Raw genomic sequence first — 22,903 nt, forward strand, 5'->3', positions numbered from 1 at the left:
TAATTTCCCCCAGGAACGTTGATGTTTCTAAGGTCAAGGACATAGAAAACGAACTAGATATTTTAACCAACATGGAAACTTTGTACTTGATAAATTATGTAATGTACTTCTGCTTTCCTTCCCCTGGAACCGGATTCTACTTCGACATAGAGGCTATACATTTTGGACACGTAGGTGCAGGTGTTACATTTAAGCCGTAACCTAGTGCCCAGGCCACGCCTCTCTTCAGAGTCCAAGTCCCAGGTTAGGTCACCATCACAGCCTGGATTGGCCCGCCCATGTTCTTTGAACTCTGCGTTGAACATGCCACATGTCTTTTCCAGATGCAGCAGTCTGTAGGAGTCATTTTCACACCTGCCGAAATCAGTTATGTACCTGATTACATCCTAACCAGGCAAGTTCATGTTCAGAAATTAGAGTTACTTCCCTTTGACTATACTTGTTCTCAAAGTTGAGTCAAGGGGCTCATCACAGTCCCTAACAACTGTTTTTTGTAACTTTCTCTTCATATGAATGAACAATTATTGTAATGTTGCTATAATTTAGAGAGTTTATTAATTATAAAATTAATTAAGCTAATTAAATTTACAGGATCTTAGGGATACCCCTTATTTCAGCCAATTTGGCCATATGTGGGCCTATTCTGAGAATTAGAAAAAAATATTTTCTACTCAAAGAGGTTTTGTTTCATAATTTAAGAAAGTTAGAAGAATTGTAATCGTAACCCTGAGGATTCAGCCTGATTTAAAGTCTCATGGTTTCCTTCCTTTTTCAGGGGTCTTGGCCGAAGCAGTCGGTGGCACCCAGGCCTGAGCATCATTTCCTGCTCCTCGCACAGAGAGGGTGGATGCGTCACCAGTTGTAGGGTTTCCCAGTCAACTCTCGTGAATGGTGCAGGTGAGTTTTCTTTTTTTTTCATGTAATTTCCCCTTGTTGTGAGGCACATATTTTGGCTTAAAACCATAATTATTCCCTTTTTTGAATTTTCCCATCTTTGAAAACTGACATATAATTCTGCTAGGAATATTCTGTCTGAAGTGAAATTCACTTGTGATGTGCTTTTTCCAGTGCTCTATCAGCATCATGTCAAGTTTAAGTGATATCGTGTAATAATTTATTATCATGATAGGAATTAGCAAGCAACCCTCACTGCAAAATGTATCTGAGTTAAAGAGGGTAGTGACAGTTTTACTGTTACAGAGAAACAACACTACTAGATCAGATTACCCCTCATATGTTTTGATAACCTTCTATTAATTGGCTGTCAGCAGCTTAGTGAATTCATTCTGAATTGGAAAAGTAAATGCATTTTGAAAGCATTTTTCCTTGATAAATTAAGATTTTTTGGCCATTTTTTCAAAAACCGGGTAGAATGTACCCTGAATATGTAAATTACATGTGAATCCTCACATCCTCTTGAAAACATCAAAAATAAGACAATAAGACTGTTATTTACATTTTTTACTTCAATAAGCACTGTAAAAAGTCATTATAAAGTTGACATTCAACACAGCTTCATATCACAGTTGAGTTCATCATGTGTGAGGGGTTACATTATATAGATAGTCATAATTTACATGTTTTTTCATGTAATTTTTTCATGTTACATATTTTACATGTACTATGTGCATTTTATCTAAAAATGTCAAATTGGCCACTTTTTCACTTTGTTTTCCATTTGGTTAATATACAGTTTGTTTCTCAATCATGTCTAATTGAATGTGTGTTTAATATCGGAGATTCATCGCTGCTGGACTAGCGATCTGTGATTTCACACTACTTTAACTGAACACACAAGCTTTACTCAAATTATTTGTTGTGAAAAAGAAAATGGATACATTTTACAAACATAACGAATTATTTCTAAACATGTTTTGAAATCAATAGTTTATAATCATGATTAAACCAAATCTAAACATGCGTATAGAATACTCAGAAACCCATGGCCGACCAGTCTCATTTCAAATGATTTGTTGTTTTATTGTTTAAAAACAATGACTTTGATTAAACATTGATTCAGAACTCCTGGTCCAAATTATGTAACTTCGGCACGTGCCCCTGGCGTGAAATTCATACGCGACTTCTGTGTGCACTGTGTACATAATATACCTACATGTATTTACGCAGATAGATATTAAAGTTTAATAAAATATTCAAGATTTGAGAGCAATTTATTTGATTTGTATGTATATAAATAATTCAAACTCGATGAATTATTCTCTTTAGTATGAATATTATGCTATCATAATTTTGTTGTATGATAAAATATTGGTAACAGCTATAAACCTTTATTGTATGTCCTGAGCCATAAATTTCATAAATTTAAATAGTAATTTTTTCTCCATTATTGGGACTGAAAAGTTAAATACTGAAAGAATTAAATCCCACATACACGCGCCATATGATCAAAGAATATGTCCTGGCCTTGACCCATGGTTACATTGTCAAGTTCACTTTTTAGAAAATACAAACCCTGTCCTGGCCATATCAAGTAATGAAGAAACATTTTGATTTCATACTTATAACAGATTTTCATGTTAACTGAGGCTGCATTAGGACCTGACCCAAGGACATGTGGTCAAGTTCAAGGTTTTTATGTCACACAGCTCCGACGGAAGATCTCTCGTTGCTTTGCAACGAGCTTTGCTCTAGTTATCATTATTATTAAACTAAAGGGGGATAGGCATACGATCATTTATGTCTACAGACACCTGTGGCATATTGTCAAATCTTCATAAATAAGCAGTCAAAACCATCGTTTTCCCCTTGCATTGAATAGACTAGTGCTTTGTTAATACCAATTCATTAATTTGCCTAATTTGTCAGAAATTACCATTTTATATTGGTTATCATTCAGTATAAGGAACACAAAATTAATAGTTGGGCAAACACGGCCCCCCGGACATACCAGAGGTGGGATCAGGAGCCTAGGAGGAGTAAGCATGCAGCTGCATCCCGGTTACAATAGCCATGAGCCCTACGTCCAGCTCGAGAACTCTCCACTCATATGGAGACGTCACCATTGCCGGTGAAGGGCTGCAAAAGAGGTATATTATGCGCTTTTGCTGACGAAACGGCCGACTCAGAAATATAAGGCCAACGTTTTTAATGTTTCGTTAACCAAGAGGCTGCGGTTTAGCATTACTGACATTTATACGAGTCGTTCTTTAATCAATAAACCATGTTCCTATTTGGAATGATGAACAGTACAATATTTTCATACTATTAGGTGCATTCATATCACACAACAACCCTTTTACATATGGCATTATTTAGCTCACTGTCTTTTTCTGACATGGCTGCAGCACCTTTAATAGATTTCATCAGTTCAGTTGCCTTTGGTTGATAATTCGAGTGTTTAGCTTTGCCTAAATATCATATGACAGTTGCTACATGAGTTTTTATATTTACTTTTGAGAAGTCAAACTGTATAACAATTATCCCCCCCCCCCTTGACATATTTTTACTTATTACATGCTGTGCATTTGTGCCCCTTTTCTTGTGGTATTTGTTTAGCATTTCGTCAGCCATATTACGGTATGAAAATCCTGTCCACACAGGAACAGGTTGTGAAAGCAAACGGAACTACTGTGATCTAAGAATAAATTCCTTTATTCCAAATATTGGAAGTTGTGATGAAAATGACTGATATTTGTTAAGATATATGTATCACATTTATACCCCCCCCCCCCCCCCCAAGAATACGACCCCCCCCCCCCCCCCAAAAAAAATTAAAAGCATTAAAAAAAAATAGATTGGGAAAATATTGGACTTGAACTCGGAATATTTGCCTTTAGTGTAAGGTTACCGAGCACTAGGCCACCCCGGCATATAAGTTTAAAGGTTTCACGTTTGATAGTCTGCTAAATTTCAAGGTAAATTTTGAGAACGATGTTTTTCATATTTTAGCCATTTTCAACAAGAGGGCCACCTTAAACCATTTCCTCAAATAGACTTATATACAGTCATACTCAAGTAAAACAATTTCAGCGATTTATTTCTGGTTTAGGGTAGCCTTTTGTAACAGTTTGCAATTTTTATGCCCATTACGTTACATCTACTATATACCCCACGGGCACTGGAAGTTAACGTAAATATGCAGTATGTGCATCCTTTTTTATACATGCACATACTATATATTTACATTAACTTCCAGTGCCCGTGATATACCATATACAATGACAGTGATGTATGGAGCGCCAAATTAACATAATATGGTGGCATATTTATGCCATCCAGATAATTTTTGTCAACATAAGATATCACGTCAAGTCAAGATAACTATCTCGCCAAGTCAAGATAATATTCTCGTTTTCTCGATATTAGATAAAATGTATTTCGGAACTCATTATCCAGTACCCTGACGAAGCACGTGCGCATAGACAGAGGTGCGCGGTTCCTAGATGCACTGCGATGGATTACAAGAATGATGGTAAGTTAAATGTTTATGTACTCTCTATACTCATACCCAATCTCGGGCACACATTAACTCACACACCTGCACCCCATCATATATTTGTTTATTTAGTGTTGTAAGTTTATATGCCCCCCCCCACCCTCCCCGTTACGACTGTGACTAAAAATATGACTAGTTCTCTGTTTCAAGTAACTGGTTGTTTTTTTTCCTTTTCTTTCTTTTTTAAATTAAGATTTCATTGTTTTCTAAAAGCTTATCTTATTTACAATATATACTCTTTTGTAAAGATTTTGTACGACTTCCTGTACAGATTTTAAATTATATACAACCTATCATTGGGTCAAATGCTGTCTGACGTGTTTCATACCGATTGCTAAGCCGTTCATGGCACACTGATTTTGACTGCGGATAACTCCGTCTACCTGATCAGGATATAGGGCTCATGGTGGGTGTGACCGGTCAACAGGGGATGCTTACTCTTCCTAGGCACCTGACCCCACGTCTGATGTGTTCAGGGCTCCGTGTTTATTCAACTATCTATTTTGTATTGCTTATAGGAGTTATGAGATTGATCACTGTTCGTTATCTTCACCTTGCATACATGTTGGAATCGTCGCATACCAAGGGTTTTGTAGATATCGATTCTATTTCCACGAACCAGGATTGTTGAAATAGAATGAAATTTGTTGTCATAATCCATGTAATCGTACTGTAGGATAATATTTTGTGGAATAGTCCACTGTTGTTGTTTCTTTTTAAATTAAGATTCGACTGAATCTATGAACCCATATTTAAATATGTTGTATTTTATGCTACAACATTTACACAAATCATTGTCCATATTACTGAAAGAAATATTCAATAATCAATTCACATGCTTTTTAGATCTGGGTGAAGATTGTATGAATCAGTATTTCATCAATATTAAGTAAATGCCAATATATGTTACATAATGTTAAAAAAAAGAAGTTAATATAGAGCCCTGCAGAATGAAAAATAGATATTTTACACATTTGTGTAATTCTGTGGGGACAGGTTGCTCTCATTACTTTATAAGTTAGTGAACTGGAAATTTTTGCACACATTAGTGTTATGATATGCACATATACTGCACATTTTATAAACTGAGAAACAGTAACAATGTTTTTAAAAAAAAATGATTTTGTAGATAACACAATGAAGATCTTTAAAGTATGGAATTTTAACAAAACTTCAGGGAATCTCCTTGGAGCACAAAAATTGGAAGAGCTGAAAATGAAAGGTATATATGCATTTTGTAATTAAGAAAAAAATGTGTACAGATCACTTGACTGGAATCTAATTCTTAATTAGTGAAAATAACATTGCATGAAAAGTGGTGCATGCATGGTATATAGTGATGGGGTGTCTGTTCATCAGTATACCACCATCCCTTATCCACAACTCCTCTTTAACTTACTGAATGCAGTTTGATGAAAAATTCACAAAATCTTTATTACAAATGGCATTGTGCATCTCCTATTTCATGTATTGATTGGACCCATGTTTGAGGTTTCCCTATAACTAGCAAAACATGGACACTGCCAATTTCTTTCTATTATAATGAAGGTACCCAATATCTCTTACCCACAAGTCCTCCTATACTACTGAATGAAATTTAATGAGACTTTCACAGAATCTTTAGTTCATAGTTCCATTGAGTACCTCCTAATTTACATTTTGAATGAGCAGATATTTGGGTTTTCCCATAACAAACTAAGGACTTTGATGTTGAAGATTTTGTTAACACAACTCCTCCTAAACCTCCAAATGAAATTCACTGAATCTTTCAGAATTTCATTTTCCTACTGCCAAAAAATGCACTTTGCCATTATGCTCATATGGGAGGGAAGAGGGGGGAGGGTAGGACTTCATGGGCTTAGTGCTCAGATTATGACATGTGAGTATCTCTACCTTTAACTTTTCTCAGCTTCAACTGCTTGTAGAGTATGATGCAATGTTCCATATTTATATAAATGATATTGATCATAACATCTTCATAATTCAAAAATTTCTTTTACAGTAGAATCAAAGTTTGAAATTTCCAGCTCAGAGTTCAATTTAACATCTCCCTATCAGATGGTTGTAAGGTAGAAGATGAAGATGCATTCCAGCTTCTGAGTTCAGGCTCTGAACTCTTTGTTCTGAGTTCAGGCTCTGAACTCTTTGTTCTGACTTCTGGACAATCACTTCTGGCTGGTTCTCCTTCATTGTCCTTGAACAGTAAGATATAAAAATATTTGTGGTTTGCTATTCTGATGAGCCCCTTTATTGTATACCTCTCTAGCACAATAGCATTAATGTTTATTTACTATGCATGATATGTACAGTAGTGCACTACAATTTAATATTCCAAATACAGTGAGGTAAAAAGACTATTAATTTGATTTCATTCAAAAACAATATTTTATTTTATGCATGTGTTCATTTTAGATATCCCATTTTACTTGCCAATGGTATAAATTGTATAAATACATGGCTGCACATTTTGTTATGCATAAATATTATTGGAAAGAATTGAAAAGTGTATGGAGTGCCAAATTAACATAAACTCAAATAATTGCGCGCATTAATTGAATTGATGGTATCATTAATTCTTCAGCTGAATTAATGTGCGCTTTAATTGAATTAATGATCTCTTCAAATGAATTAATGATATCAACAATTAAATTGATGCACGCTACAATTCAATTGAAGAGAGCAATAATTGATAATAATGTGCGCATTAAATCAATGGATGAGAGCAATAATTGAATTGATGCACCCATTTATTCATTTGATGAGCCCATTTATTCATTTGAAGAGAGTAATAATTGATTTAATGAATGCATTAATTCAATTATTGCTCTCTTCAATTGAATTAATGATATTTTTAATTCATTTGAAGAGAGCATCAATTCTTTCAGAGAGAGCAACTATATAATTAAAGATATCTTCAATTCAACATATCCACAATTGAATTAATGATCTCTTTAATTGAATTGTTGCTCTCTTTAAAAGAATTGATGCACGCATTATTTCCTTATACAAAAGCATTGTAAATAATTAAAGATATCTTCAATTGAATTAAAGAGATCATCAAATTATTTATACCTAGCTCTAAATTAATTATTGCAAGCAATATTTGTACGAAATTGATGCTCTCATCAATTTAATTGAAGAGAGCAATAATTGAATTAATGTGTGCATCAAATCTATTATTGCTCTCATTAATTCAATTGGCCATGCGCGCATCAATTGAACCAATGAATTGAAGAGAGCAATAATTGAATTAATGAGCGCATTAAATCAATTATTACTCTCATTAATTCAATTGATGCGTGCTTTAATTCAATTGATGAGAGCAATAATTGAATTGAAGCGTGCATTAATTCCTTTGATGAGAGCAATAATTTATTTAATGTGTGCATTAATTCAATTAAAGAGAGCAATAATTGAATTGATGATATCTTCATATAATTGAAGATATCTTCAATTATTTAAGTTTATGTTAATTTGGCGCTCCATAAAGGTGGACTTAGGTACTGTGGAAATACTTTTTTCCTCGTGGTATTAATTTCCGCTATGTATGCGGTCACAAATTTCCCATGGAAATATGTGCCAGCGTACTTAAAGTATGTCAAGAAATATAGTGACAATCTAAGAAATCTACGTACCCATGGACTAAACAAAAATTGTAATTCTGCGGAATTTTTACCCCATGGAAAAGTTTAACATTTACAGTGATAGACCCATCAGCTTCGATCTTCTTAAAACTTTTGATTCTTTGTTTTAATATGTTTATAGATTCAGATTTTTCTTCACCACACACCAATCTTTTAAGTCTTGTGGAAAACATCCGAAAGAGGAAGTCGAACTTGAATATAAAGGTACTTGTATTTTTCTTTTATGTGAGCTGAACATTCAAGATTATATTTTGTTGATTGTCATTGATGTCAATGTCAAGGATTTTTCATATATTTATCTTTTCTTTAAAAAAAAATTAGCAAAAAAGCATATGTATCATGGTTTTTTTCTCATAGTTAGAATGCACTGTTTATTGATAAAATGGAAAGGGTTAATTAATTACTAATATTAAAGTGGCACTGGCTGATTTAGAGGGGGTCCAAGGGAGCCCACTCCCATTTGATTTAGTAAAGACAACTAAGTCCTTTTATTTATGTTAGATAGTGCTTTTATATGCTTAAAAGATTAGCTTAAATAACTCAAAAAACTATATAAAAAGACCTATAACCTTGGAGCTTCCAATGACTTGGCCACTGGCCCCCATTAGGGTTTGTTCACACCCCAGCCCCCCCCCCCCCCCCTTCTTTTTCAATCAGTCTAACACTATTTTAATCCAATGACTCCCAAGGATCAGAATATGGTGGACAATTTTGAAGCAATGGATAGTGCATGCAAAAATTCAAATTATTCTGTGGTAAAATAATGATGTAGACATATTCAAAAAGATTTACCATGAGCATTTATGCATTTTTACAGTACATAATATCTTTTATGCTCTCCATTGTTATAAGAATATAAAATACTATTCGAAGAAACCGGTTTTCTCATGTCCCGCAGCTTTGTTATTTTTCTTGGCAATTAACAAAGAATACATAGTTTTTTGAAAATTGCCATTTATTAATGACAATTGAAGAAGTTGACAACTTATTTACAACCCCTATAATGGGGAGATCCCGAGTATCAAAACTACAACTCAGACAACCTAAACAAGAATTAATGACATTGGGATCTCTATAATTTTTATAAATCTTGATAAATAAAATATAACATAATAAAATAGAAAAATAAGGTTGCACCTTAAAATTTGCCATAAAATCCAATGATAGAATGAACACCCAGCAGATGAGCTTTCCAGCTGCCACATTGTAAATAAGATATGATACAGAATCCTATTGTGAAATCAGGCTAGCATAAGCAATTGTCACACTGACACAAAAATCCTATTTCTTATATACATGTCCCTTAGCAAGGGGAGTTAATCTGCAGTTTGTGAAAATAAGATGACACTCAAAAAATGGGGGGGGGGGGGGGTACAAAGGGTGGGGCCACAATTGGCTATAAATTAGTTTAACATTGGAATATAGGAAAACTTTTCTACATATTGATATGTGTAACGTTTCGTCCGTCAATGACTTGGGTTACAATAATTTTATGCGTGGGTCTCCTGTTTCTGAGATCTACCTTGAATCATTTAAAACCAAACACGAGATGGGCTTAATTAATACATATATATTTAATGAAATAATAAATTATGATAATATATATAAAACAAATGTGGGAAACCCGAATAGTATATAAAGTTAACCGGGTTCAATGGGATACCCGGATAGATGCAACAGTACAGCGGGATCAAAAACTAATAATCACAAAAGGTTGGCACCAAATCCTAGCCGGGTAATACACTACAATAGTGATAATTGATTAATTACCATCCTCTTGGGCTCTTCAGGCTCCATTCTATAGTGAGAAGTGTATCTCAAATGTCTCTCTTCTCTTCTGTTCTCTTGGTCTCAAATGCCTGGCTTTTATAGCAAACAGTTGAAGAGGGCCGAATTACAGCACGAGCGACTCTCGTGGTACCGCATGTTTTAGCGCCGTATTTGGAGAGATGGGAGATTTATTCAGTTTGGGAATAAGTTGTGTTATGGATATATCATGGGGTATAGGATGGTACAAATGTAAGGGAAACACTTTGGAAATGATGCCAGTGTTATGTCAGGTAAGGATGCCGAGTAAAATCTCTTATTTATTAATTAAGGACTGTTGTTGCCATGTACTTCGCATAGAGGAAATTCGGGTTCCCGTATATAAATCTATACGATATGAATGTACAAAGATTCTTTACATATTTAAGTTGATCAAATGATGATTAAGTTCATCAATACATATTTTATTATTGATAGTTGCACACAATCTAATTTTGGACTAGCCGTTACATATGGAAGTATCTTCGGGTAGTGTAGATTCAATTAAGTTTGCTCAAATCATTAACCCCAAGGGTGGGACCACAATGGGGGATCAAAGTTTTACAAAGGAATATATGATCGAAAAAAATATGCTGATAAAGAATAGCAAGGACATATTGACTCAGGTGAGTGTTGTGGCCCATGGGACTCTCGTTTGGATTCAAATGATAGCCTCCAAGATGGGACCACAATGGGTTCAAAATTTAACACAGAATTACATATAGAATGATTTCTTTTAAAAAATTTCTGCTGAAAGAAATTGTGCACAAGTAGTCAAATTGATTCGTATTTGAGACCTCAGCACTTTTGGGTGTTGATTTATATTTAGTTTTTTAGAATAAGTGTGCTTTGGTCTGCCATGTATATAAGAGGTCTAAACCTAATTTATGGCTAGTAGCAATACATATATATAGCAGATTCAATGTCATTTTGTGAAAAGTTGGATTAAATAACTTTAACCATATAACATAAAATTACAGAAACCTGCCACAAGGAAAGTAAAAACATCAATGAAAATAAGCATTGGGTGGTTGCACTTTGACATTGAGAGGAACAAGTACATTCGAGTAAAACTGAAAACTGGTGGTGGAAGTAGAACAGTGGATATGCCTGTGGAATCATCATACAAGGAGATACTTGAAAAGGCCTTCAACATATTTTTTCCAGCAGGTATGCATCTTTGATATACATTAAAGGACAAATTGTCAGTAAACTAAAGAAAAAAATCTGACAAGTAGATTCCTGGGTAAAATCATTGAAATTCTCTTGGACACAAAGGGGTTATTTAATAATAATATGTCAATCATTATAACTTGAAAAGTATAGTTAATTTTGGCCATACTAGGACAATTGGAATGAAGGAAATAAGGCCAAAAAAAAAATGTTTGTTTCAGGTCGCCCGACCGACCCTAAATATATCCAACGACCCTATAAATTTTTTTTCAATTTTCTGATTTCAATTTATCGACGTACGAACTATTACCCGAAATTCCAAGACATTTATTGTAAATGTGTATATATATATATATATATATATATATATATATATATATATATATAATATGTATATCAAAACTCAATCACAAATCACATACTGTGTATTTTGTCAATTAAACATAGTGCTCTGAACCAATTTTTTATCTATTAAACACATTGTATAACAACTTTAACTATCAAATTTTCATTGATTCGAAGGTACCTATTTATTTATTTTTTTTAAATATTAAAAAAAAAATAATAAAAAACCTACCCATTGACCCTTTTTAAAATCAGAGGCGACCTGAAACAAACATATTATTATTTTTGGCCTATAAATAAGCATTAAATCTTATATTTTAGATGAGCTTTGATATGTTCATTATTTTTATACCCCCCCGCAACAAGTTGTGGGGGGGGGTATACTGGAATCGGGTTGTCCGTCTGTCCGTCCGTCTGTAGATGCAATGGTTTCCGGACTCTAAAGCATTATCCTTTCCACCTACCGTCACCATATCATACATATGGACTACCCATGGGATGAAGATGTTCCCTATCGATTTTGGGGTCAAAGGTCATGCGCACTGGACATCGAAGTAGTAATATGGTTTCCGGGCTCTAAAGCGTTATCCTTTCCACCTACAGTCACCATATCATACATATGGACTACCCATGGGATGAAGATGTTCCCTATTGATTTTGGGGTCAAAAGGTCAAAGGTCAAGCGCACTGGACATCGAAGTAGTAATATGGTTTCCGGGCTCTAAAGGGTTATCCTTTCCACCTACAGTCACCATATCATACATGTGGACTACCCATGGGATGAAGATGTTCCCTATTGATTTTGGGGTCAAAAGGTCAAAGGTCAAGCGCACTGGACATCGAGGTAGCAATATGGTTTCCGGGCTCTAAAGCGTTATCCTTTCCACCTACAGTCACCATATCATACATATGGACTACCCATGGGATGAAGATGTTCCCTATTGATTTTGGGGTCAAAAGGTCAAAGGTCAATCGCACTGGACATCGAAGTAGCAATATGGTTTCCGGGCTCTAAAGCGTTATCCTTTCCACCTACAGTCACCATATCATACATATGGACTACCCATGGGATGAAGATGTTCCCTATCAATTTTGGGGTCAAAAGGTCAAAGGTCATGCGCACTGGACATCGAAGTAGCAATATGGTTTCCATTTAAATTCTTTAATGGCTTTTTTCATCGCATGGAGATGCTGTGTTCCTAGATACCTTTTGGATCATAATACTGAAGTTTTACCTATTACCTACACCCTTTGGGAGATTGGGGTAAGCGGGGGGTATTCTTAGTGAGCATTGCTCACAGTACCTCTTGTTCAGTATGTAATCAAAATTCATGCACAGATGTATTAACTTGGATAATTTTCAAGAATAAATTCTTCCCTTCAAAAGGGGAGAGATACTGTATTACCAATAGTAATGTGTAAATGTTCCTGTGTCCTAACTTGAAACATTGAAGGAAGCCATATAGCACAAGTACACCTGATCAAATATCAAAGACCCTTGATCCTTTTGCAAAGTCAAAAGATCAAATTTTAGAAAAACAAAAATATAACAATATTTTGAGAACTTGAAAAGCAAAGAGTGCTTGATCATTTTTTTTAAACCTTTGAACTGTTGCAAGATAACATAATCAAATCTGTAAGTATCATGAAATTATGAATATAATTAATTCTAAGAATCTTTAGACATGGTGTCTTCGATTAAATTGGAATTAAGGAAGGAAGATCAGGTAAAGCCAAGGTGCATCTATAACCAAAGTTTTGATATTGACCTAAATTTAGTAATTCGATCAAAGATAAAAATAATACCTATACAAGACAAATATCATATCCTGAAAACCATTACATGTATGATTCATAAAGCTATAATTGGAAAAAAGAAGGAGCTGGGATATTGAGACAAGATACATGCTTTTAACCTTTGTCTTACCTATTTTAATTTCCAAAGTTCAAAACTTGTAATTTCAAAGTCCAAGTTCAACAATGTCATACATATACTTTGTCTTTAAAAAACCCTTAGGCATTACAACTTCATTAAAAGGATGAAATAAAGACAATACATGTATATATGCTTTGAAAAAAAGGTGTTTTTTTAGGGGGAGGCTTCTGTAGTTTTAAATTTGATTTTCATTTTGATTATAAAGGGGATAATTGTAAATTTTCATTTCCAATTTCTAAACAGGGAAATCACCCAAAGGAAGGATTGACAAATTTTCTTGTGTCCTTGGAAATTTCACCCAAGATTTGATAAAGGAAGATGGCTTCAGTTTGCAACAATATACAGAAACATCCTGCCTTTCAAACAAACCAAGAATATATCTGATGACAAAGAAAAAAACTGAAGAGGAGGTTTGTCATTTTTAAAAGAATTTAGAAGATGTGTGAGCTGAAAGCTCCAGATATTTTTTATTGCATGTTTTTTATCTCCAGAACCACTGGGTCAAAATCAAGTGAACTGCAGACAAGTCTTATTGCTATCATTATGAAGTCTGCAAATGATTTCAGATGTTGGCTCCTGGGTTCAGAATGGAGCCACATTAAGAACTAGTCCAAGGATTTCACATAGGTTTATATATACATGTATGTATTATAATATGTATAACAGGCTGATATAGTATTGAATCAAATTTGTTAATTTTTGGCCCCAAGGTCATAGTATAAATCCCTTATTTATAAAGAGAATTACACTGTATAAGGGAATCTGAGCTGAAGGCTCAAGTGCAGGAGATTTTCTGATCTCCTGTTATCCAATGACTGCTAGCTGTCTGTTTGTAATTTTTTTTTTTACAAATTCATCTTTTTTGGAACCACTGGACCTTCTCCAATAAACTGGGCTCAAAGCAGCCTTGGATGAAGTGCTTTTAAGGTCCATGCCCCTTGCAAAAACACAATGAGAAATCACATGCTTATGTGAAAGCATTTTATATAGTGTAGATTCCAGTTTGCTTAAATTGTTATAACCCCCGCAACAAGTTGTGGGGGGGTATACTGGAATTTGGGTTGTCCGTCCGTCTGTCTGTAGACGCAATGGTTTCCGGGCTCTAAAGCATTATCCTTTCCACCTACCGTCACCATATCATATATATGGACTACCCATGGGATGAAGATGTTCCCTATTGATTTTGGGGTCAAAAGGTCAAAGGTCAAGCGCACTGGACATTGAAGTAGGAATATGGTTTCCGGGCTCTAAAGCGTAATCCTTTCCACCTACAGTCACCATATCATACATATGGACTACCCATGGGATGAAGATGTTCCCTATCGATTTTGGGGTCAAAAGGTCAAAGGTCATGTGCACTGGACATCGAAGTAGCAATATGGTTTCCATTAAAATTCTTTAACGGCTTTTTTCATCGCATGGAGATGCTGTGTTCCTAGATAATCCATTTCTCCCTACAAACGAGAATACCCAAGGTTTGTCATGCCATTTGTTTTTTACACTCAGAAAAGAGGTAGTTTATACCTATTACCAACTCCCTTTGGGAGATTGGGTTAAGCGGGGGGTATTCTTAGTGAGCATTGCTCACAGTACCTCTTGTTGTCCCTAGGTCTGGATGGGGCCACAATATGACTCCAGTTAGATAATTATTCTGCTTCAGAAGAATTTATAGAATCTTTATTGGCTAAAAACAGATCATATGACTCCCTGAAATTTTATTATACACTGTTTCTGAGTGTGTGATGTATTAAAAATCAGACAAAATATTCTTTTCTATATTTATCTGATGTAAACAAAGGGTATCTCTAGCATGCTAAAGGTCCATGGTGAGATACTTTACTGGGGGGGGGGGGGGGGGGGGGGGGGGGGGGGGGGGGGGGGGGGGGGGTTATGGCAATGTCTTGCCTGCCTGAAACTTATCTCTCATTTCAAATAAGTCATTATACATGTACAGACATATGAAAGAACACTTGTAATGCAGAAAATATTAGCTTAATGTGTGGGTTTTTTTTTTTAATATTAAAATACTATTTTATATATATCTATCTACATATACACTCATCATTGTAATTTATGCCCGTCGAAGATGGGACGTATTATGGTATGGCGTCGTCCGTCTGTCCGGACCTTGTGGGCAGGATACAGACTGAACCATAAGCCCTAGGACTTTACAACTTGGTACATTTGATCACCATGATGAGAGGAAGATGCCTATTGTTTTTCAAGGTCAAAGGTCAAGGTCGTAGTATCACTTATTAGGAAAACCTTGTGGGCAGGATACAAACCGAACCGTAAGCTCCAGGATATTATAACTTGGTACATTTGATCACCATGATGAGAGGAAGATGCCTATTGTTTTTCAAGGTCAAAGGTCAAGGTCGTAGTATCACTTATTAGGAAAACCTTGTGGGCAGGATACAAACCGAACCGTAAGCTCCAGGATATTATAACTTGGTATATTTGATCACCATGATGAGAGGAAGATGCCTATTGTTTTTCAAGGTCAAAGGTCAAGGTCGTAGTATCACTTATTAGGAAAACCTTGTGGGCAGGATACAAACCGAACCGTAAGCTCCAGGATATTATAACTTGGTATATTTGATCACCATGATGAGAGGAAGATGCCTATTGTTTTTCAAGGTCAAAGGTCAAGGTCGTAGTATCACTTATTAGGAAAACCTTGTGGGCAGGATACAAACCGAACTGTAAGCTCCAGGATATTATAACTTGGTATATTTGATCACCATGATGAGAGGAAGATGCCTATTGTTTTTCAAGGTCAAGGTCGTAGTATCACTTTTTAGGAAAACCTTGTGGGCAGGATACAAACCGATCCGTAAACTCCAGGATATTATAACTTGGTATATTTGATCATCATGATGAGAGGAAGATGCCTATTGTTTTTCAAGGTCAGAAGTCAAAGGTCAAGGTCGTAGTATCACATATTAGGAAAATCTTGTGGGCAGGATACAAATGGAACCGTAAGCTCCAGGATATTATAACTTGGTATATTTGATCATCATGATGAGAGGAAGGTGCCTATTGTTTTTCAAGGTCAAAGGTCAAGGTCATAGTATCACTTAATAGGAAAATCTTGTGGGCAGGATACAAACCGAACCGTAAGCTCCAGGATATTATAACTTGGTATATTTGATCACCATGATGAAAGGAAGATGCCTATTGTTTTTCAAGGTCAGAGGTCAAGGTCGTAGTATCACTTTTTAGGAAAACCTTGTGGGCAGGATACAAACCGAACCGTAAGCTCCAGGATATTATAACTTGGTATATTTGATCACTATGATGAGAGGAAAATGCCTATTGTTTTTCAAGGTCAAAGGTCAAGGTCGTAGTATCACTTATTAGGAAAACCTTGTGGGCAGGATACAAATCGAAACGTAAGCTCCAGGATATTATAACTTGGTATATTTGATCATCATGATGAGAGGAAGGTGCCTATTGTTTTTCAAGGTCAAAGATCAAGGTCGTAGTATCACTTATTAGGAAAACCTTGTGGGCAGGATACAAACCGAACCGTTAGCATATTTATGAAGTAGCACATTCTAAGGCTATCCCTCTTTATATCTTGATATCCATTTCTACAAGCATAATAATGAATTAGCTCACAGAGGACAGTGCTAACTTCACTAAAATATGAATCCCACTAAAATATGTTTTCCTTGAGCAAAATCTACGGGCGTATTATGCCACGTTGGCGTTGCTCTTGTTGAACTATTATCTGGGGACTCTTCTGATGATTCTGACCTCCCAGACCTGGTGTACACCACCCAAAGTTCTCCACAGTCATTAGAGACAGACCATATGGACCAGACCAGTACCACAGATAGCAGTGCTATTTCCACAGGGACAGATAACGGTGCTATTTCCAAAGGGACAGATAACGGTGCTATTTCCACAGGGACAGATAGCAGTGCTATTTCCACAGGGACAGATAACGGTGCCATTTCCATAGGGACAGAAAGCAATGCTATTCCCATAGGAACAGGTAGTAGTACTATTTCCACAGGGACAGATAGCAGTACTATTTCCACAGGGACAGATAACAGTGCCATTTCCATAGGGACAGAAAGCAATGCTATTCCCATAGGAACAGGTAGCAGTGCTCATGCTGCAGGGACAGATAGCAGCACCAATGCCACAAACCAGATCTTGGAGACAAACCCTAACTTGAATATTTCACCTGTAGTAAGTGTTCAATCACGAAAAATTTTTTACCTTGTATCTTTATTATGAGTTACTCATACACTTTTAATCACATTTAAACTCACTGAAATCTTAGGAAACCTTTTCTGATAGCCTGTTTTTCACCTGTGACCCTGCATATGAAGCATAACTGGTAATATACTTTATAGGGGGAAAATACCTTGCGGTGTAATTATTCACTATATTCATGGTGTTGATAAATCTGAATTCAAGAAACAGTGAATAAGTTTTGAATTAAATCAGGCTTTTTTTCTTTCCTTATTTTGGGGGGTTGGGTTAATGTGTTCAGGCTACCACGTAGATATATTTTATGTTGTCACTCAGTAATTATGAGTTGAATTTATTTATGTTTTTGTTTATATATTTTATTTACCACGTTTTCCTAACATTCTAATTACCAGAGATAATGATCCTGTATTGATAGTTAAACAGCTGTGTAAATAGGCAATGATAGTTGTTTGATCAAAACACAAGGGTTGTGGGTGTTGATTACCCATGCGTAACTAGCATTACCTCAGGCACTTGTCACCTGATCATATGTACATGTAATATTTATGCCCCCTTCAAAGAAGAGGGGCATATTGCTTTGCACCTGTCAGTCAGTAGACCACATGTTGTCCACTCAATATCTTGAGAACCATTCACTTGATGGTAATGATATTTCATATGTGGGTTGGTTATGAGTAGAAGAGGATCCCTATTGTTTTTCAGGACTCTGGACATAGGAATATACTGTCCGCTCAATATCTTGAGAACCCTCTGTTTGACAGACATCAAACTTCGTACATCCTAAGGAGAAGATGACTCCTATTGATTTTGAGGTCACATGGTCAAAGGTCATGGGTTAAACTGGACATAGTAATATATTGTTTCCTATAATTCAAGAATTAATTGCTTGATTAACACCAAACTTGGTACACTGGTACAGCACATATACATGTAATGAGTATATGACCCCTATTGATTTTAGGTCACATGGTCAATCCACTCTTGACATAGGACGATATAGTCTGCTCAATATTTTGAATTGGTGATACTACTATCAATTAAATGATGCATATGTATAACCCTTTTCAATTTTGCACCATCGGGGGCATTTATGTTTTACAAACATTTTTTGTTTTTTATCATTTTGTGTAACCCAGTTTTTCCCCCAAAGTTTTATTTTTTTCAAATAACTTACGGACTTCCTTTAGATATAGAGCAAAAACTTCATTGACGTAACACATTGTTAAGTGTTCCCATGATGTAACAACATTTACATATTGTGAAGATTTAAGTTTGTTCAAAAGGTGGTCCCTCTCTTTCACTCTTGTTGTTAGGTTACCTGAGTGACTCAGGTGACCTATCACTATCTGTTTTTGTCTGTTGTCTTTTTCATATGTCATCCATTAACATAAATTGAACATTTTCAGCTTCTCTGAAACTACTGAATCAATTTCAATTCATTTGACATATACCATCTTTGAGTGAAAGGGAACAAAATTTATGAATTTCATGGTCCCTGCCCCTTGGGGCCTGACTATGGGGCTTAAACCATCAAATGAATGCAATTTTTGAAAAATCTTCCTAGTATTCACTCCTTAACATCAAGCAGTTGAACTATTATCATGATTGTAATAAATTTGCATTGAGCTCTCTACAAAAAAATGTGAAATTCAAGGCCAGGGGTTCTAGAGTTAAGGCAGGACTCTAATGATCATAAAGTTAAAATGCATAAATTCTATAAAAATCTCCTCTATCCCTGTATATTTAGCAGATAAACTAGGTGCATGGTAAGAATGGGCAAGGATGCCTCTTAAAACCCTTAGGATATCTTGTGTATTGAACTATTTAAAGAACTCATGGTAATTTATAATTATTCGTGTGATCTACATGTACCTGGTTCTATCCAATCAGAAAGCTTGGAATGATTGAAAAAGATATTAATCATATTATGACCGAATAGCCGGAACACTATGGCTGGAACCTACAACCCTCGGATTTAAAAGCCAACGCTCTACCAACTGAGCGAAAGGGTTAACCCACTAGCTAGTGCTCTTGGGAGTGTGGCCTCACTATATATACAATACATAGCCACTTAATTTAACTCTGTTACAATATTTATTGATAATGTTTCCTTTGTATTTCAGACTGTAAGGATGCCAAGGATTCCTACCTGTACAATATGTTCAGACAGATTTTCAGATTCATTTTTGAATTGTGGCCACATTCTCTGTTTTGTATGTGCCACAGAGCTAACAGAGCGTGGATCCCTCTGTCACATCTGCAGACAGAAATTTACTACAGTGTCTCAGCTGTATTATTAAAATAACATACACTTCAGTTGCTTCCCTCCTATATTGCATCAAACAATGCACATTTTTGGAAAGTGAAGAATTAACAAGGATATAAACTGTTAACGTTTCTACTCTACTGGTTAGACAGTTCTTCTTGTGCCAAATAGCGAGCTGTTATTTGTACTGTGTTTCAGTCACCTGAGTGTAAAGCTCTTTCTGATATCAACTGTCTACTAATATTTTCGACAGGCTGTCTGTCTGTCGATCTGTATACCAATTTTTCACATTTAAACTTCTGTATAGTCCTTGGGCCAAAACCAACAAAATATGCCTCAAATCATCTTTTAGTAGAGGGTTATAAGAGTCTTCAATTCAAAGTCCAATTCCCTTGCATAAGGAGATATTCATTTTGTTATCTGTTTTTCTCTTGGAGCCACTGAGCCAAAAATCATAAATTTATTTGAAGCATATAATATGTTATATATTAATTGCACCAGTAGTTATCACAGAGACACATTAAATTTTTTTTAAATGCTGCATAATATAAAATAATTTTGAAACACTTTTTTTGGAACAGTAAATTAACAAAATATCTAAGATCAAAGGATACCCTAAATTGGGGGAAAGAAGTATTTCGTGATACTTTCTTATATCTTATTGTTTTCGGATTCAAAATAATTTTCTCAATGGTAAAATTGAAGTAATTTATATTCATTTTGGAGGGGATTTTAATTTTTTCATGGTTTTGTATTAAATTAATTTCAATCCAGCTAGCATATATTTGAGGAAAATGCAAAAATTAAGGCTGGTTTGATATGAAAACTTTGTTATGAAAATGTGTTTTAGCAATCATAGAACCTGTACACATTGTTTCACAATTTTTGAGTATCATCCTTAATACTAAAGCATCCTTGCAATATTGAGAAGTTTATTCAGATGGTGGCCCTAATAGGGGATTTAGTTTTTAGTCACAGTAGGGAGCAATTTGTTTTATGTAGGGTTAATACAGGATTTTTTAAAAAAGTTAAACACTTTAGAAACTGCATGTACAACACAAACTGTGAAGTATATGTAAAAGGGTAAAAATTTGGGCTAGTGGATAATTTCTTTATTTTTTTTTTTACTCATAGTTGGTGCTCAAAAAGCATTGTGTATAGTGTGAAAGAACAATTTTTGTTCAATTTTTTAGAGGCACAAAAAGATTTCAGATTTCAATTTTTAAGAGATTTATGTAACAGTATTACGTATATGTATTAAATCTATTTTGCAGCAAACAATGCATGATATAACTTTTAATGTTTACGACAACCAGACGTCAAAATGTGGAATATTTGGCAGTGTTTACTGAACTGTTTTTTTTTTATCTCAAGAATTTTTTTTCATTTCAGGGATGTGATAAACAAGAAATTTGTTTGTACATATTAGAATTTTGCAAGTCTGTTTTTTATGTAAATGTATGAAGGTACAGCATATTAAAAGTGATTTTTTTAATTAAGATATACATTTGTGTTGAAGTTTGCTATTTTTCTAAATAATTTAAGAATGAGCATTTTACCAAATTCTCTTACATGCATTTTTCATTGTAATTTTTTGTTTAATATATATACATATATAGGTCTTGTGTTACAGGTAGTATAAAATTTGTTCAACAATTAATATTAGCAACCATTTCTATCATATTGCTAAGTTTTATGTCATGTTTTATTCTTCAGAAGTGATAGTGAAAAAATGCAGAATTTTGGACCAAACTAGAAAGAAGACAATGTCATAATTTCACAGAAGTTAGATATTCATTTTCATTATATAAGGGAAAATCCTTATTGTGCAGGGATTTTTTTTTTTTTTTAGAACCTTTTTTTCATTTACAAAGGCATGTATAATTTGTTCATGCATGTTACTTTTAAATGCTTGAAATAAAAATAGAAGCAAATATCTTTTTAATTTTTTGTCTCTCTTAATCTTTTAAAGCTTTGCAAAGAAAACTATACATGTAATTGTGCAGTTTTTCATGAAGATGATAATTTGAACTTTGGATCTGTCTGGCCGTTTGTAATGATTTATATATTTATAGATATAACTTTAAAAGTCAGTAAGTTTACATGATGATGTCAAAAGGACACTATCATATATTTCATGAAATGGTTTCCTTGGTCGAGGCCGCTTAATGGAAAAAGGTATCATTTTTAACTGAGTTTTCCGTAAGAAAAGGTGAAAATGGTGGATGGGCAGCTGCCAAAAGGGTAAATATTTTGTCCAGACAACTCTTGCAGTTTTCAAGATGGGAACTTTAATTTTGCAGATCCATTGTACACATATTGGAGATGTGCATATTACTTGGATTTTAATTTTTGATTATTTATGAGAAAAATACCAGCTGTTGAACTTGGCCATTTTTTGGGCTAAATATTGCATGTAGGGTACCTGATTTGTCTGGACAACTCCTACAGTTTTCAAGATTGGAACTTTTTTTCTTTTGCATATCAATTGTACACTTAACAGAGATGTGCGCATTACTTGGATTTTGATTTCTGATCATTTATAGGGGAAATACCAGTTGTTGAACTTAGTCATTTTTATGCAAAATGTACTCATTGATTTTGATGGGGGGTGTTACCTCCTACAGTTTTCAGATAAGAACGTTTTTATACTTCATGTGAGAAATCTCAGTACTGTTCACACAAAAGAAAACCTGGTTTGCTGTCACATTGACAGCTTTCCCCATGTGGATGTTTCATTTGAATACATGTATTGGTCATTTGGTCACATGATCAAATCCAGGAAAGGTCATTACAGTTTGTAAATTTTGAATACATACCAACTGATATTAAGGACAATATATATGATTCAATAAACATGTATGAAACTCCCTTATTTTCAATACCTTCAATTATACATGTATATCTAAAATGCAACCAAGGATCTCCTTTATTGAATTCTTGGAATATAATACTACAATTATATATATGGTCTAGGTAATTTTTAATAAGTGAATGATTGTGCTCATTAAATATCTTTACTAATTGATAATAAAAAAGAGCAATAA

The 22,903-nt window shown here is 34.7% G+C and overlaps 1 protein-coding gene and 1 long non-coding RNA gene across 2 annotated transcripts; both read left to right on the top strand.

Moving 5' to 3' along the window:
* The first annotated feature begins 737 nt into the window (after positions 1–737).
* LOC125681987 (uncharacterized) lies at positions 738–21,790 on the top strand. Its single transcript, XM_056153409.1, has 10 exons — positions 738–897; positions 2,858–3,047; positions 4,327–4,432; positions 5,586–5,678; positions 6,515–6,658; positions 6,869–6,891; positions 10,887–11,076; positions 13,604–13,770; positions 17,051–17,563; positions 19,714–21,790. The coding sequence occupies exons 3-10, from the start codon at positions 4,414–4,416 to the stop codon at positions 19,888–19,890; spliced, it is 1,326 nt and encodes a 441-aa protein (XP_056009384.1). The 5' UTR covers positions 738–897; positions 2,858–3,047; positions 4,327–4,413; the 3' UTR covers positions 19,891–21,790.
* LOC125681988 (uncharacterized) lies at positions 10,083–13,777 on the top strand. Its single transcript, XR_008800086.1, has 2 exons — positions 10,083–11,076; positions 13,604–13,777. It is a non-coding gene; the product is annotated as an uncharacterized LOC125681988 (long non-coding RNA).
* Positions 21,791–22,903: the final 1,113 nt, after the last annotated feature.

The sequence above is a fragment of the Ostrea edulis genome, chromosome 2 (assembly GCF_947568905.1).
Source record: "Ostrea edulis chromosome 2, xbOstEdul1.1, whole genome shotgun sequence".
Classification (NCBI taxonomy): Eukaryota; Metazoa; Mollusca; class Bivalvia; order Ostreida; family Ostreidae; genus Ostrea; species Ostrea edulis.

Bases quoted from the DNA above. Each gene is read 5' to 3' on its own strand.
- LOC125681987 (XM_056153409.1), top strand. The intron at 5,679-6,514 runs GTATATATGCAT...TCTCCCTATCAG, and splicing joins GGAAGAGCTGAAAATGAAAG to ATGGTTGTAAGGTAGAAGAT. The intron at 11,077-13,603 runs GTATGCATCTTT...ATTTCTAAACAG, and splicing joins CAACATATTTTTTCCAGCAG to GGAAATCACCCAAAGGAAGG.